Source organism: Haliaeetus albicilla, chromosome 10 (assembly GCF_947461875.1).
Source record: "Haliaeetus albicilla chromosome 10, bHalAlb1.1, whole genome shotgun sequence".
In the NCBI taxonomy this organism is placed as follows: domain Eukaryota; kingdom Metazoa; phylum Chordata; class Aves; order Accipitriformes; family Accipitridae; genus Haliaeetus; species Haliaeetus albicilla.
This window is the reverse complement of record NC_091492.1, coordinates 14,974,325-14,991,895: the sequence shown is the minus strand read 5'-3', so window position 1 is coordinate 14,991,895 and position 17,571 is coordinate 14,974,325. Positions and strand designations below refer to the sequence as shown.

The 17,571-nt window shown below is 41.3% G+C and overlaps 1 protein-coding gene across 2 annotated transcripts in view; it reads left to right on the top strand.

The window, feature by feature from the left end:
• The first annotated feature begins 5,414 nt into the window (after positions 1 to 5,414).
• NETO2 (neuropilin and tolloid like 2) overlaps positions 5,415 to 17,571 on the top strand; it is a 36,374-nt gene continuing 24,217 nt past the window's right edge. The window contains exon 1 of one of the 2 annotated variants that reach the window (XM_069793588.1): positions 5,415 to 6,079. In XM_069793588.1, coding sequence (XP_069649689.1) covers positions 6,046 to 6,079 — 34 coding nt within the window. In that variant the 5' untranslated portion in view covers positions 5,415 to 6,045. Of the gene's footprint in view, positions 6,080 to 7,632; positions 7,654 to 17,571 lie in introns of those variants that run through there. The other variant, XM_069793589.1, reaches the window with a different exon arrangement.

Sequence of the window (17,571 nt, the reverse complement as noted above, 5' to 3'; positions counted from 1 at the left end):
ATCACAGTCAAACCATTTGTTACCATGGCAGTGCTGAACAGTGACCCATTCATACCACAGCACCAAGCCAAAAATCAGGAAAGTACTGATAAGAAGTCTACTAAGCCATGAAGTTTTACTGGATATTTCTAATATGAACTGATCAGATGCCAGCAAAGGAGACTTCCATATTGCATTACTGTTATTATTCAGGATAGCATATTTCCTTAATGCACACCTTTAATTAATTTCTCTTAGAGTGGCATAAAAGGTCAGATTTTTTAGATAGGTACTTAATGCTGTTGGACCTTTTAAACCCCATTGATAGAATTTGCTCCCGACCGCAAAAGTAATAACAGATTTCATAATTAAGAGGAAGCATAATTCAATATATTTTCCTGTCTTTTTCAGGTGGTTGGAGAATAAGGCTAAACACATAATGCCACTGTGGCAACAAAGTTGTGTATAGCCCTCTATCACAATTATAATAAACATAGATTAGCCCCCTTATGTTTTTTGGAAAAACAATTAGGAATGAAATAACCTCATGCTGACATTTAAGCTGTTGTCAAGTTAACAAAACAATGAACTCAGTATCTTTTGCTTTAAGGTATTTTGCATGCTCAACAGTGCATCATTGCATCACTTTATATACAACACATTATTGGGGCTTTAATAGCTTTCTTATTATAAAGTTTACCACAGGTTCTAACTACTCATAGCTTGGCTCACAACAGTATATGCATACTATTTTGAATTAAGGCATTAAATATTGTTAAACCTCTTGTCAAAGGTTTCATGTCGTAATTTGGTTTTCTATTCTGTAGGCATCAAAAACATGTTTGGGTAAGGTTATTACTCTTCTACCAATAAGTTTAAGAAAGCAACATCCATTAGAAAGTGTAGTTCCAGGTGATCATCACAGTAACTGAGGAGTGAGAAATAGTTCTAACTACATAAATTTTCAAATTGCATCCACCATAACACAGCCCTGGTGAGAAATGCTATTGGAAGGCTTCTTCAGTGTGAAATCTCACCTATATAAAAATACTGTTGACATGCCAACTGGCAGATGGCTGATGAAATACCATCTTTCTTTGTTCTCATTTTCCATGAGAAGCTTTTAAGACTGAATCTTCCTACCAGACTTATCATTAATGCACTGTAGTCCCCCCCAACAAAAGAACCAACTTTTCTGCTGCAGATTAATAGTAGTATTATATATAGTATGATATTCCTCCTGTGATGAGGCCATCTTAACAGACAGCTGTATTAAAAATATTTCCTACAGTTAATTGAGAAGTAATCACTATAAATGCACCAAGTCAATTCAGGACTTTCATAACTACTTTCAAATAAATGACACCTAGATAGAATGGAAGTCAATCCATAAGTTTCTACGATATTATAATCATCAGAGCTCAGTTTTGTTAAAACAACATAAAAGCATTAACCGTGCCAGTTTTTAAGGTATTAATAACCAAAAGAATTATTTTTTTAAATCCAGAAAATAAAATTTTGCTTCAAGTAATATCAAACTTTGCAAATAAATAGTACTAATTCTAAAGGGATGACCAGATTTTTTGATCAAAGACTAAGTATGTTAACAAATGTAGATCAATAGAGATGTTAAATCTGAAATATTGCTATGCTGTTTCAGTAGTCCTATTATCCATTCTAATTTTTTTTCCATTTTGGCCACAGGATCTTTTTGTTGAGGCACTAGTAATATCAGCCTCAGCTGTTACTTTGAAAATAATCAGCCACGCAGCACTATTTTTATAATTAATTCACGTCTTCAATGAAAAATGTGATCCCATTTGTAATACAGTCCATAAAAATTGTAAAGTATATGCTAACCCTATATTCCTGAATTTCCCAACTTACTTAGAGCCAGAAAAGTTTGTAGGTATATTCTAACACTCAGATCTATTATACTGCCTAGCACATAGAGAAGTGCACAGTAAGCTTTCTGAAGACTGTCGGTATTCTTCAGGACTATTCGAAAGTTTGCAGTGTTCTTAACTCAGTAGTAAACAACAAAGCCAATTATACATATTTATGTATGATTACATATTATGTTACCACACTAAGAGGCGCTTGCACCTTCTGTCATTTTCTAATTAGAAATTGTATATAATTAAGATTTATCAAATGCACCTAAATCCTAATGACAAATCCAGGTACCAGAACAGTTAAAATGTAACTCCTGACTTCCTTTCATAATTATTCACTGTTGACATCTATATTTTTGCAACCTCTTTTAGAAGCAATATCCAAATAGCCTCAAACAGTAAAAAACTGCTGGTCTAAGGCTATTTGTGATGTACAATCTACTACTCAAGAGCAGCAAATACTTCAGGTAATATTAAAACTTCTAGCAGAACAGCAAACCAAAGGAAGTTTTAAGGAAGAACTGTTGGGAGGAGGCAGAACCAGTTCTCATAATGGAAATTTAAGCCTTTTATTGCAGCAGAGCACCTGTTGTAACGGACTCATTAACTGTTCATGCAGGTATTTACCTACATCAAAATGAGCAGTCCCATTGCCTTCTGTGAACTACTCCCATCCAAAAATAATCATGATGACTCAATAGAGCAGCAGAACAATACACAACTCACTGTCCAAAAGCTGTCTTCAACCTTTCTTAACTCCCAAACTTAAGTTTAATTAACTCAAGCTTACTGCCAGCTTGACCCAGTGGCACAGCATTTTCTTCCCTGGAAACTAGCACTCTGCAGGCTCAGAAAATGGGAAGTGAAAGTTTCTTCAGACCTGTCACTAGTTTGCTATAAAAAAGCACCACCTATAATAAGAACTCTAGCAAGACAAAGTGACAGGGATGTCTGCATGAGAAATTTCTCTGAAAGCAGTGGTAAACGATGGTGGAATATGCCCCAAATCTATGAGTTGATGCTACTATCTGCGTCTCCCACACTGACAGTTTGACACAGCCCTGGGAAAAGAACAGGATGGAAATGCTGCTACACTATTACTAGTGGACAAACTAGAAGTTCACCTTTTCAGTTCAATTGACTGTAGCAGAGTGGGTCTTTGCAATTACTACCAACTTGTATTGAGCACAAGATATTACTAGGTTTTTCTCCTGTTTCTTCAGTGTGAGACACTTGACCACAAATAGCTTTCTTGACTGTAAATTCAGCTTGAGATTTGAGAATCAGGCTAGTTCCCTCATTTCTTGTATCATCACAAGTAATAAAAATATCTGAGCCAAATTTTGCCATCAGCTACCCTGTGCATTCCAAAAAAAGAAAAAAAAAAAAGCAACCCCCTGTCTCCCAACAATCTGCACAACAGCATAGTCAGATTTTAATTTTGTGCTTATGTACTCACAGAGAGGATAAAAAATTGTGGATGATGCACAGATACAGTAGAAATTATTAGTCTGCTGCTAGGTATTTTCTTGAGTTACTACAGTAAACATTTTTGTTAGTAAAGAAAAAAATGCAGAGTAGATCCACCTAATGAGGACTTGTCTTTGTATAGGAGTTTTCACTATAGATTTTAACATTTCGTAACACCACTATCAATACATGGTTAAGAGGTGAACACAGAAATTGCTTTATCCACTGCTGGAACGCAGCAGCTATTTAACAATTCATGGAAAAACTACCCTTTGAGAAGGACTGTATCATCTCTATTTGAAATTGAAAGGACAATTCAAGTAAGCAGAATAATATAATTATGTAACTTGGGATTTTGCCAGAGCATCAAGCTTAATACTTCACCAACCTTCTTAGAACACTGAAATGGATCTTTAATACCCAGAAAAGCTCAGGACCTTCACTCTAAGGTCTCGCCGGGTCCCCCCAGCGCCCCGCGGCTGAGCAGAGCGCAGGAGCGAGAGCTCGGAGGGAGGAGTGCCACCAGTGGCGCCTCCCGCACACGCAGCCCCGCGGGCTCCTCTCCGGCTTCGTCCAACTGCTTTTCGGTCCCTCCTTGCTTAATTCGCCATAACTGACAATCGCGTTGACTTGGGAGAGCCTGAAATATTAAACTGATAATCTGAAGCAAGAGAATGACCTTTGCTAACAGGATATGCTGACCTTTGAACATCGCAGAAAGAATTTAACATTCGAACACATGGCATCAAACCACAAGGAAATCAGAGCTTCACCCGTCATAACCATGTTCGAGACTAGTGAGCGGCCCTGCTCCTTAAGCAGACGGATTCGCAAGTTGCAATTACGCTTCTAATTTACAGTTTGCAAAATCTAGTGGGTCTATCGAGTAGGTTCCAAATTGCTTCCATAAGGTGCCTGAGCTCGGCGTGGGGTGCCTGGAGGTTCGGGCTTGCATCATAGTGCACGACCGCGGTGGGGAGAAGACCTGAGTTAAGTGGAAAACGTGACCCCCTGCATCCTGCGAGCGGGGCTGGAGCCCGCCCTCGGGCACGGGAAACCCGCGGACGCCGCGCCCGGCACCTCAGCCTCCGCGGCGGACGGGCCGGGAGGGCGCGGACCCCTCCTGCCCGCTGCGCAAAGCTTTACAACGCGCTCCGCGCACAGATCTAAACATCTTGTTTCAATACTTCTGGATCCTGAGCAAAAGCTCTCAGCCTCGCCTAATCGGCAGTTGTCGGGAAAGACATCCTCTATGAAATAACCTGAGATACTTCAACCCGTGTTGCCTATGGGAGATTGGAAAAAATCGCTAATGGGCTTACATGCGTGGCTATAATTTTTACGCGTAGCCTATTGGTACGGCAACCTTTCGCGGCCATGCTCCCGGCTGTCCGGAACAGCACGGCTCTCGCCGTTCCGCACCTCCATCGCCAGCTCGGAGGTGTCCGGGCGGACGCGGATCCCCGGCCGCCACGGGGTGCCCGCCGCGGCGGGATCTGCTGTCCGGGAGCTCTCCCTCCCCGCACTGCCCGGCGGAAAGCCCTTCTCCCGACATCGCCACCTGCCCCCACCTCGGGCCCTTTCCCTAAGTAACATCTCCCCTCAGAAGCTAACCCGATGTGATGGATAACCGGAGGGATGGGAGCCAGGGCAGGCAGCAGGCTAAGTGCGCCTTTTTATTAACTTCTTGTAAAGTAATAGCTCCATTTTAGCTGTCACTCTTGTCAGACAACAGCCGCACAATAGCGTGTGATGGGCTCTTCCCGGCGCCTGAGCAGCAGGCAGCACACTGCAGCCAAGCAGGCAGCTGGGCACGCCGCACTGCTGGAGCCGCACGGGCTCTCTGCCACGAGTGAGGGGGAGAAGGGGAGGAACAGAAGGCGAAGGGGAGGACCGGCTCCCTTTTACCCCACCGGGACCCCGCTCAGATCCCAAACAAAGGCGAGCAGCGGGGATTCACGTTCATCCGAGCCACCGTGTCCCGGAGAGCGGCCGCACGGCTCGCCCGCTCCGCCCTGGTCGCCGCGGAGGCGGGGGACGCGCTCCTGCCGGCCAGCACCGCCGGACCCCTCCCCGCTGACGGGCGGGGAGGATGGGGCCTGGAGCGTGATGCACGGCGGGGAACCGAGGCGGGGTGCCTCAACCGGGGCCACTACCGGCTCCTCGTAGGGACGGGGCGAGGACGGCCGTCGCCGCCCCCGCTCGCTGCCCGGCCGTGCGGGAGGAGCACAGCAGCCCCGCCGGCTGCGGCTGTGGCTGCTTGCGGGGCTCCGTGGGGGGCGGGCACATGCGTACAAGCGGCTCATCCAGGCAAACACCCCTCACATCTTAAATGAGCTTCATTTACCGGTAGGCGCCTCAGTCGGGCTGGGAGCTGCTGGCCTGCACTTAGACCGCCTTACGGGGAGTCTTCCCCCCCCCCGCCCCGCCGCTCTCCGCCCCCTGGGGCAGGCCGGCCCCGACGGAGCCCGCCGCGCCCCACTCTAGATGGGACTGAGCACGGCGGCGGCGGAGGCTCCGGGCTCGGGCGGCGGAGGCTGAGCGCGCCCCGCGCGGGGGCGCCGGGCATGGCCGCGGGCAGGCGGGGGCCGGCCGAGCCGTAGCCGTGGGCCACAGCGCCCTCGCGGGGGGCCGCCGCCATGGAGCGCCGGTGATCATCGCCGCCGCCGCGGAGTCGCCGCCGCGGCCCGCCGCGAAGACAATGGCCCTGCACAAACTCTGCTCGGTGCTAGAAGGTAGGAGGCGCGGCCGGCGCGGCGTCCTCCGCGGGAGAAGCTGCCCGCGCCCCGCCGGAGGGGAAACCGTGGTACCCCCGGAGGCGTCCGCCCCTTCGGCTGCCCCGTGCGGCCCCCCGCCCCCTCTCTGCTCCGGCCGCCCTCCTACGGCCAGCGGAAACTTTGGTACGAGGGGCACGGGGGCTGCGCAGGGGGCGGCCGCCCCGCTGCTGCTGAGGCTGCTCCTCCCGGGCGGCTGCCCCGCCGCACCGCTTCCCTGCTGGGCGGCCGGCCGGTCCCCGGCCCCGCTCTGCTCCACACGAAAGCCAGCGCTGCGGTGCCGGCGGCGGCTCGGGGCTGCGGGGCGGGCGCTGCCGGGAGCCGAGCGCGGCGGCCCGGCAGCCCGCAGCCATCCCGCGCTGCTCCCGGCCCCGCTGGGCGCGGGCGGGCGGCGGGAACACCTCGGCACCCCGGGTTGGGGGGAGGGGGAGGAGGTCGCAGCCCGCAGAAACGTGGGTCACGGTGGCAGCAACCCTGCTCCAGTGCCCCGTATATTCCCGAGACACACCGAGAGCTTCCTGCGCTCCAGTCTTTTCACAGTAAAAATACTCTTTCTGCTTTCGGAACTCTGCTAACGAGCCGCTTAACAGTGATCAGGTTATCGTACTTGTTATCGGGAGTAAGATCTGTTTTCAGCAAGGTTTTCACAAAACCTGAGTCACAAGCTACTGCCTGACCGGTATTTACCTGTGCTTCTCTTCCTCTTGAGGCTTTTAAATCTTGTTTCTAACTTCTTACGGTTCAGAGGTAAACAACTGAGGAAGGCTCTTCATCCTAGCATTTCTTTGTCTGTGGTGTTATTCATACAGCTCGACAATGGGCAAGGTATTTCTGTTAGAAAATGAAGCTAGATATGGCAGTTAACCTTGTGCCTCAAGAGATTAATTCTAGCATTCTGTATCTTCTGGAGCAATAGCAGACTTGAACCATCAGGGACTTTTTTTTATTATTATTATTATTATTATTAAATTATTCCGTTAGGAAATTTTGGAGCATCTGCTTGCATTATCGAAGCCAACAAGGCATTACTGCAGAGTGAAGAACTGTTTCTGATGTCCTCCCACGGTATGAAAGTTGTAAAGAAGTCTGGTTTAAATCCAGAATGTTTCCATGGCCTATAAAATCCCATGTTCCTGGCCTGAAGGACAAATGTCTTGAGGGTTTAAATAAATACTTTTCATTTATTAGCATAATAATTGAGAGACAGGAGATACCTGGAGATACCAGGAGATAAACATCTGTGTCTCTATATAGGTGTTAACCATCGTTGGAGTTTAGATAACATAGGAACGTAAGGCTTACATGGGGGAGAGAAGGCATTTAGATTTTTTTTTTTCCTACTTCCTCTTTAAGTAACATAGTTAAATACCATAAACCACTATAAAATGACCATAAAATACAACTAACATTTCTGCTTCTTAATTACTTTCTACATATGCAGATTTAATTACATTTCAGATTGCTGCAAATTTGACTATGCAGGTTTTCTCCTGAACAGACCTGATGCCAATCTTTATAATCACACTAGTGTCCAGGTAAGAAGTCCTTCTACAGGAAGTTTTTTGTATTATTCATAATCTATAAATTGCACAAAGCCATTAGTCAATAAGCTGTTAGTATTTGAATGCATTACTTGCCATGACTACAGAAACAACCTATCATTACTTAGCATTATACACTCCCTTTTATCTCTTCTTCACTAGAAGTCTTCATATAGTCTGATTATTACATCTAATTATGAAGAAAAAAGGTTTCTATAAATAGGCACATAGATTAGTCCCAAAAGGAAACTGTTGGGAATAACAAAGTAAGCCTCCGTATTTTACAAGTTGCATCTTAAATTCTGCATGGAAACTCTGCCTACAGTGGCAGTAAATGTTTTTTTTTTCTCCAACTGGGAGAGTTCTGCTAAACCATACACGAAGTACAATTAAGCTCAGGATATTGTGAAAAGTCATGTATCTTTTAATAATACTTAGAAACAATGTAATCTGTTCTAAACATGGAATGCATATTTACATTTCTGTCATCCACAAAGGTTCTATTTTTTGGCTGGATACCTCAGAGCAGAAGCAAGCCCATCACACTCACTTTGTGGCAATTCAAATTTCTTCTATTATGCTGGTTCAGAACTACTCTATGCTCTTCCTCAGCTATCAGTAATAATGGCTGATTTATATAAACATCTCTAATACAATTCTTATTGCCTCTCTCTGTAGTGTTCAGCAAAACTTATAAACGTTTCATCCTGAATCCCATCATCTTATATTGGTTATTTGCTCTCATCCAGATCTACTAGCCAAAAGTGCTGAGTGGAAGCAATGGGAGGACCACGACAGCACTGAGGTTGCAGTAGCTGCAGGTTTTGCTGAAGTGGAGCCCAGCCAATGCCCACCTGCTTTCTCAGTGGTGTATGTAACCTATTGGAGGCCAAGGTGCTTGCTGCATTTTGGTTCTTTAAAGACAAAGCCTTTTCTTCCTGTCTTCAGTTCTCAATGAGATTTTAAACACACTAGAATCATTCTTGAATCCTAGCACAGCTTGCAAAATGCTCTACAACAATAAAGTATTATAACCCTCTGCTTCATAACAGAGAAAAGCAGCTGCTTGCTTAATAAAAGCCATGTTCCTGTTATGTTTTGGAAGTAAACACATCTATCTTGAATTTCCTCATATCTGCTATTCCCCCAAAATGTGTTTGCTAAGAGCTTGTTCCCATTCTTCAAGTAGGCTCCTCTTTCACTTGCATATGCTATTATTTGGTTAAAAAAACCCCACAAACCCAAAGTTAAATCCTGACTGTACATTAGTTTTGGACTATTTCAGTTATTATTTTGGATTAACTTAAAAAGCCAGAAGGAGAATTCTGTAGTTTCTGTCCTGATAATTCAACAAGCAGCCAGGGCTAGGACAAAGTAGTGCTACTTCTGGAAAGTCAACATTCCCAGCCTTCCAATAAGGTACAGAATTATTTCTAACTCTGGCAGGTTGCAAGAATGTGGAGTACTATGATTAACTTCCTGCTATTCTGCTCAGCCCCCTCATTTGCATTTTGGCATGAATTTAACAGCTAATTTCTCACAAACAAGCAGTGTTAGGAGGTAATACTTCCTTCCACACAAAAGCTAGGAATTATGGCCTCTTGTTTCCAAAATCAAAAGGTGCAACAATGCCCCAAAAAGCTAAAAGCAAGCAGAGAAAAAAGATAATTTAAAAATCTGTTAATGATTTCACGATTTATCCACTGAAACCAAAAGCAAAGTACTGACTGTAGAGGCTACAGTGGCCCTAATGAAGGCAGTATCAAGTGTCAATCAGAATTCCATTTTTTTACTTAAACCCAGGATCTACTTGCAACCTTTTCTGCTGCACTTAAAGAAAGCTAAGTACCCAACAGCTTGCACTGCTAAGCAGTTAAGCAGAAGGAACTCAAGTAACTGTAGAATAGGATTAAAAAAGCTGCTGTGTTATAAACAAATATTTGGTGGTATGTATTATGCCTTGCTATTAATACATACACAAACTTAATATCCAAAATGCACCACTCCCACAGTAGCATAACTTCAAAAACATTAAATCCTAGTTTTCCTAAGACATAGTTGACAATGACTGCTAAAATCTTTACAGAACAAGTTGGTTATAATTACGTTGACATTAATAGAAAAGTTTACTGTATAAATCAGGTATACAGTTGTAGCCAGAGTACAGAATAACACTGAATTGAAGCTCAAGGAGCTATTGAATTATATATCCCTATCTAATGAAAAAGCTAGGTTTTCAACACCTTCCCTAAGGTTTAATTCACAGAGAGAGATTAGACAGAAAAATAACCCCCAAAATGAAACTTTATAAGCTATTCATCATTTATGAATCTGTCAGAAATTCACAATATAATGCACTGCAGGAATGGTGAAGAGACCTGATAAACATCTGCAATTATACCAGAAATTCTTCTAGTATACACACAAAATAGGTTACACAGGTAACCTATGTTTACATACAAAATAGGTTACATATGTAGTGATGGATATGCTTATCTGGACTGAAGGAGAATCTTAATTATAGTGTCTTGGATACCGTTGGGGTTCTAGTATTGCAAAAAAGCTTGCTGCTTTTGTGCTTTATACACTCCAAATTTTTTAATTGATGAAGCACTTACAGTCTTGAACAACTTAAATAGCTTGCTACGTCTATTGATATATGACTGACGACTGCCAGCTCAAATACTGCAAGTGATTGGGTTGGGGGAGTGTAAATTTTTCAACAAAAAAGCAGCAGGTAACTTTTCATGAAAAAATTCCACATTTTTAGCTTATCTTTGTGCTTCACTCCATTTTCTGTTATTACAAAGCTGACCCACTATGTAGCAGGAAAGAACTGCCAATATGTTAACAATACATTTCACAAACCCCCCTTCTTTAGCATACAATAAAATCCATGAACACAGAGAAGTCTCTTTTTAAGGGACGAGAGTGAGGAGCTAGAAAAAAATATTAATTTATACTCTTGTACACAAATTGTTGTTAGACAGGACAGAAGACAGCAGAATTTTTAATATTAATTCTATAATAGACATTCCTGAAAAGATTTCCACTGAAAAATACACTATACTGATAATAAAGAACAAGAAGTTTGGTACAATCTGATCTACTTTTAAGTCAGAAGTATCACCATCCAAGTGTTCTAGGAATAAATAATCTCTGCAAAAGATGTATTCAGAATAGTTATGTACAGCAGGATCAGTTCTGTCAGCTACAGGGAAACCATCTGAACTTTAAGTCAGTGTATATATTTTAATAAGGTTTTTGGAACTCCTCATCAACATGGTTTGCACATGCAGCCTTCTCATCAGTCTCTTGCTGCACACAGCTTGGAGATGAAAAAAGATCTTCCATATAAAAAGGAAAGCTTCTATTTTAAAAATGAAAGATATCATTCTTCTGGCAGAAGTTTTGCTGGCAGACATACCCAGGAATGGATTATAAGTAACAGGATGTGGAGCAACTGGTAAAATGAAGCAGCCCACAGCTGCTTATACATTTCTAATGGAGGAAGGGATCAGAAATGTTAAATATTTTGAGCAAACCTAGAGGGGACTCTGTCACAGATCCATCCAAGTATGAATTGTTCTGCAGGTGATTTTGATCAAAGGGACTTGGGAGAACTGCATTTACTTCCTGAATCAGTTAACCTGGTTTCTCTGCAGAGATAGACTCCCAATTTGTTTCTTCAGCAATCTTAAAAGAGAGGAATCCCTACTGGAAACAGCTGGAGTGAGATGAAACTGTTATATCTCAGAATAGACCTGAGTGCATTCAGATATCCTGCTGGCATGCTAATGGCTAGCAAGATTTGGATCTTAGAAAGGCACTAGAGTTACTGTTAATAGCTGGTGAAGCCCACTTCTGCTATCAAGCTTTTGTGAGGAGGATTAAAAATGGTTTGGCAGCTCCACTGGCATGCTCTGGGTAAGACTTAAAACAGCTAAAATATGTCTTTCCTGATGCACACCATCTCTGTTACTTTATTCTGTGGTAATCCTGCAGTATATTCCAATATGAGGAAATCACTGGAGCTGTTAATAGGCTAAGTTATAGGCAGCCACCTTAACTGCTCTTTGATGCTCATTTTACTTATCTGCAAATGTCCTGTTGAGACCACAGGAGATTAAGGAATATATACAGACTATGAACTGTAAGAGCATGTGGGATTCGAAAACTGCTGTGTTTTCATCCTCAGCAATAGAATTGTTTGCCTAAAAAAGCAGCAACAGATGCAATCCAGTATTCCTTTTATCAATTAGCAAATGTCACCAAATGCTAGGAAGAGAGAGAAAAATCTCATTCCCTGGAATTTACAGTTTGTGTTTCTGAGCTAAAAATGTCTTTAATCAGAAGTGCACTTAGTTAGCTTTCTGAAAGAGAAGGAGGTGGCCATCCACACAGAATTACATAAAATCCAGAGCGTCTGGACACTTTACCTTGTCTGTCTAAATTGCAGAAGTTCTTTACAAGAAGACCGGTCAAACACTGAATTTGTGCCGCGTCTAACATCATGGGACCCTACACTTGATCAGTCCTTAAAAGCAACCAAAACACATATAAGTAATTTATGTTGTACATATAATCTTGGCCAGAGAATAAGATAGGATATGACATCACAGATGTCCCCACCACATTAATAGCTAACATTAATGTTTAGACATATGTGGGGAAAAAAATGGATGTAAAAGCTGGGATACTGTGATTAGCAGTTACTGAAAGTAACATTAATTTTAGCACATGGGGCAAATTAGGAGCTAGGTTTAAGAATAGTACACAGAAAAGGATTCATTCCCATAAGGCAAAACATAGTATATAATTAAGATCAAGCATTTGTTACTCTAGGCTGTATCTGACAGAAAGAAGCAGGCATTCTGGCAAGATTTTCTAACATGCATGACCTGTGTGTTGCCAATTACTGTCTGTTTGGACTATATGTATACAAGGTACTGCCTAATCCAGGGTGTACAGCACAGAGATAAAACAGTGAATCCTGCTTTAAGCAATGTCTGTCATCTTTATCCCTAGGATTCTGACTACTACTATACTAAGAATGTGTATTATTCTAAATGATTAAGTCTTTATTTAAATAATTGGTGGAATTTTTCACTGTTTCTCAGTTGTGCATGACTGCTCCCCAGTTTGATATTCAGCTTTCCCGGCATGCATAGATCCCCCACTGTCATCACTCAAGACCGACACTGCTCTCAGAGCCACACAGCAAATCTAGTCTGCTTTCTCTGTATGTGAAGATCCCTAGAGCATGCAGAAAAAGCAAAGGAAAGACATACCATAGAGAGCTCAGAGCAGTACTGTATCCCATGAAATCTGAAGAATGTATCTTGCCAGAAAGTACAAGCATATGTCATATTTGCAGCCTAAAGCACTTGTTTTTCTAAGCAGCACACTGATTTATCAATATTGGGTTAAGCACCTGTTTACTATAAAACTAACTATATTATTCTCATTTTTAAAGAGAAATAGCAGCCACTCATTTGTGAATATCTCTATATATACTTCAGTACATAAATTAACAATTTTTTTTTTTGCAACTTTGATTAATTTTAGAGAATTTTAAGAAATGCCAGCAAAGAAAATCTTGACCCCTGCAAACAATGCATAGTTTATTACACCAGTTCAGGGGATTCTTTTATATTATTTCATAAGCCTATTTCAACAACAGAATAGTAATAAGAATTTGCAATGTATGGTTAGTGTCTTCACTCTTAAAAATTTATACAAGTGTCTGCAGGCTATGTGATCTAAAATATTTCATGCAAAGAAGTGAAGAAAATGAAAAACGGATTCTTTTAAAAACATACAGAAGCTTGCTGCTTTTTCTTTGTTTCTAGTTAATGTTCACACAGGTAAAAACTATCAGAGCTTTAAATGGTAGTATGAAAGTATACACCACAATTTGTGGAGTAGAAGTCCGTAGCAAATACCAGATTCATGAATAAAAGCAGCCCCCCTTAATCTGCCTCAGTGGCTGTGCTGCTGTTGGCTTAATGATAGCCTCTTCTAAAGTGTACATATCATGAAGCAGAAGCTCAATATAAGGTGCAGAAGCACTAACCTGTATTATATTTACCAACTAGATATCTCTAAGTAAGGTCAGTCTCCCATATTTCAGTGTCTTCTAGTAGGATTCTCACCACGCTCCTCCATTAAAAACAAAACAATCAAACCCACCCTTCTATCCCTTTGATATTCAATGCAATTCATGCAATCCTGCACTTTGTGCTGTTGCTTACATTAGCAAGCCATGTTCAAATGGCATTTTTAGATACTGCTTCTGCTTCCTGTACTGTAATAGAATACAGAGCTATGTCTAGAGTTACCTTTCATGCACACTGAAGAACAGTCATGGCACAGTGATATGTAATATACTCTAAAAGAGGAAAGAAGGAGCAGAGGAATACTGTGTCCCATTGCAAGTTCAGGTGCATTATAACTATTTGAATTTCAGTTTATCAGAAATAACAAGATCATTCTTCATCCTTCTGAAAGTGCTACAAGACTTTTTGTGAAAGTAGTTGGGTATCCCCTGTTCTAATTGCTGTGTCTGTGTCCCCACATGCAGTACCAGGACACTGGTTCACACTAGCTTTCCACACTGCACCATCCTACAGGATCTGTCTTTTCCCTAGACATCTTCCTTCCTTCTTACTGACTTGTATGGTTCAAGTTAGTATTTGAGATTCAAAAATATTCTTCCAGGAAGTGGTATGGATTTAGGACACCAAGTGATTGTTTTGTTGTTTTTAAAATGCACACAAAAATGGGTTGATGGAAGCAGTCTAAAAGATCTAAAAATACCCCAACTGATTTTTTCTTTCTTTCTTTCTTTCTTTTCCTTTCATCATGAACATTAATAGGCTTTGTTCTCAGCCAAAAAACTCCTGTTTGCTATCCCACATTATACTGTGTCATGTAAATGCATGCAGTTTAAGGCAATACTATCTCAGGCATCCCTGCCCAGTACTCTCAGGAAGAACAGATATAAGTCCTCTCTCCACCTTTTTGCTAGCAATGTCACAGAGATAAGGACAGATACAGAGTATTAGTCATAGACACCTCTTTTCTTTATCTTACTATCACCTGGGATAAAAGCAATGGCAAAAGAAGGCCCTTAAACATTTGCTACCTGGGCTGCTTTGAATACATCTTAAGGGTGGTTAAGAGCATGAGAAGGACAGGCATTGCCAGGGAAAGGCAAGAGATGGAAGAGATTAAAAATGAAGAGAGTGAAAAGGGCAGGGAACAAAGAGAAGGTGGACCATACTTAGTATATCCACTCAACCATATAACATCACAAAAGGAAGACAGTAAAACAAATATTCAGCCCATTTATCTTCATATCCATGCTGTTCTGCAGGAAATACGCACTGTTGTTTTGCACTTACACACACATACACAGCTCTGGACTATTAATAGAAACGGCACAGGCTTTAGTGAAAGCAAATCAGATTTTCTGAAGTCCTTTTAGGAGGCTTGTTTCTGTATCTGCATCATTTCAAGAAGGGAAATCACTGGTTAGTGTAACTGAACATCTATTCTTATGGTATCTCTATCTGCACAAGAGCGCACAATCACTGAAATAAACATAGATGCTTACTGATATTTTAAAGGTGAAAAAGAAAAAAAAAGAGGGTATACAGTAACAATGTTAGCCATAGTAGATAGCTGTACTAAAAAAACCTCAACACAAACCAATGAATCCCCAGATTTTCACTGTTACTTGAAAGTGACTATCTGCATTAATTTTGTTAGTCATTAAAGTATTTACTTCACTCATATTTCTGTGTTTGTTTGCTTTAAGAAAAACAGACAAAGCCCATTTCACATTTTAAGAAGCAGCACAACAAGTTATAAAGAGATTGCTGTGTCCTTGCAAAATAGAGAGTGGGCATAGCAAATCTTTAAGAAAGGTTAATTCAGTAGAACATACTGACACATGATTTACATAGGATTGTGGAAACTGCATTTACTTTAACAATAAAAGCCAACTTTGAAGTGTTGCTCCAGAACCAGTGTAGAAAAAAACCGAAGAAAATACACAGACAACTTTATAACCACTATCAAGATTCTATGTAATATTCTCTGTTAGGGACAAGCAATCTCAGGAGTACAAATGCATTATAAGTTCATGCACTTAAAGTCAGATCTTTGAGTGCACAGTTTAAACACAGAAGCCACAAAAAAAGTTTTTTTTTAAGTAGTAACATCTATATAAGAAATATTAAAAACTAAAAATAGCTGAAAACTAATGTCAATCATATGTTAATAAAGATCGGATATTTGTTTATTCTGTTTGCTTTAAAGACTAGTGAACATCCATAACTTGAAGACCAGTAATAGGTACTAGATACTTTCTTCTGAAGGATGAATTTTCAATCTAGGGTGAGTCAGCAATAATTAACAATTCATAATTTGTATTGGGATAATGACAGTTAAGAAATATATTTGTCAGTGTATTAATATTGATGAAAATGCAGAATTATTGCAAATACGGAAATTGCAAAACTACCTAAGTCTTAACCTACTATCTTATAATCCATCTCTCAAAATCAAATGAGCGTCTAGGAACATAACACTTGTTTGCAAGACCCATAATGGTATTTTAAAACACGTACAGTTGTGAACTCAACTTGCAAGGGAAAAAAGCAGTTGTTGATGAGGAAAGTCTCATAATGATATACAGTATGATTTAATATGGGTAGAGAGAAGAAAGGGCAGCAGAAACATATATAATAAAACACAAATGCTAGATGGACACTTTCGGGGCAGACTTTGATTCCTTTTGTCTTTCCCCAAGATAATACATCTATGCCAACATTACAGTACCATCTAGATGAGTTCAGTCAAGATCACCATTGTTCACAGTCAGTGCATGCTCACTCTGGAACCCTCTAAAGGGCTGAAAGTCTAACAGCAACACAGGGAAAATCGCAGATAGAGAAAATGCCATTTCAGCATGAGCCACTAAAATGCCTGAGCAACAAGAGGGGAAAACTGGGAAAATAAAATGAACTTCTTGAATGTGACAATAAAATTCCTGCTGAAATCTTTTTTTTTCCTGCAGTGGTGAGGCCATGCCTGTCTGACTTAGTATTAACAAGTAGATTAAGAACATGGGAAAGGCCATACCAGGTCAAATCAAAGGTCTACCTAGCCTGGTATCTTCTTTCACAGAGATATAAAAGCAGAAAGTGTATAGAAGTACAGCAAATTATATTTGCCCCAAATACTATCCCGGACTTCAAACAACTTATGGCAAAAGGGGTTTCTGAAACAGAATTTTCTACTTCAAGGATGCATTATGCAGTATCTGCATTAAAAAAAAAAAAAAAAGCTTTGTTTTCTTTGAACAAGCCACCTGCTAGCTTTGTCTGATACCCCTGGTTCCTGTATTGGAAGAGACAACAAGTAGTTGCTCTCTATTCACCATCTCAATGACACTTGTGATTTTATAACTTGTATCCTATCTCCTCTCAGCCAGCTTCTGTCCAGGGCAAAGAGTCCTAGCCTACTTAACTAGTTCTCTAAGACACATGTCCAGAATTATAGAGATACTCAAGATGGAAGCAAATGAAAGATATGAAGAGTAGCACAATTATATACTCTGTTTCATTCTCTTTTCCTTTCCTGGTAATCCCTAACAATCTGAGGAGACAAAGCGTTTTAGGAAAATCTGGACATTAAGCCTGCTTTAAAACTGTTGGTGAATAGTGGAATATGGAATCATTAGTATGTGCTGTTCAGACTGGTGCTTCTTGGGTGCAAGGAAGGTATAAACGTAAGGGAAAGGCCAAAAGCAAAACCATCTAGACAGCTGGAAGGAAGGAAGGTTGGAGGAAAGAGTATAACAGAATCTTTAACAGGTTCAATATTTAGTCAGTTCAAATCCAG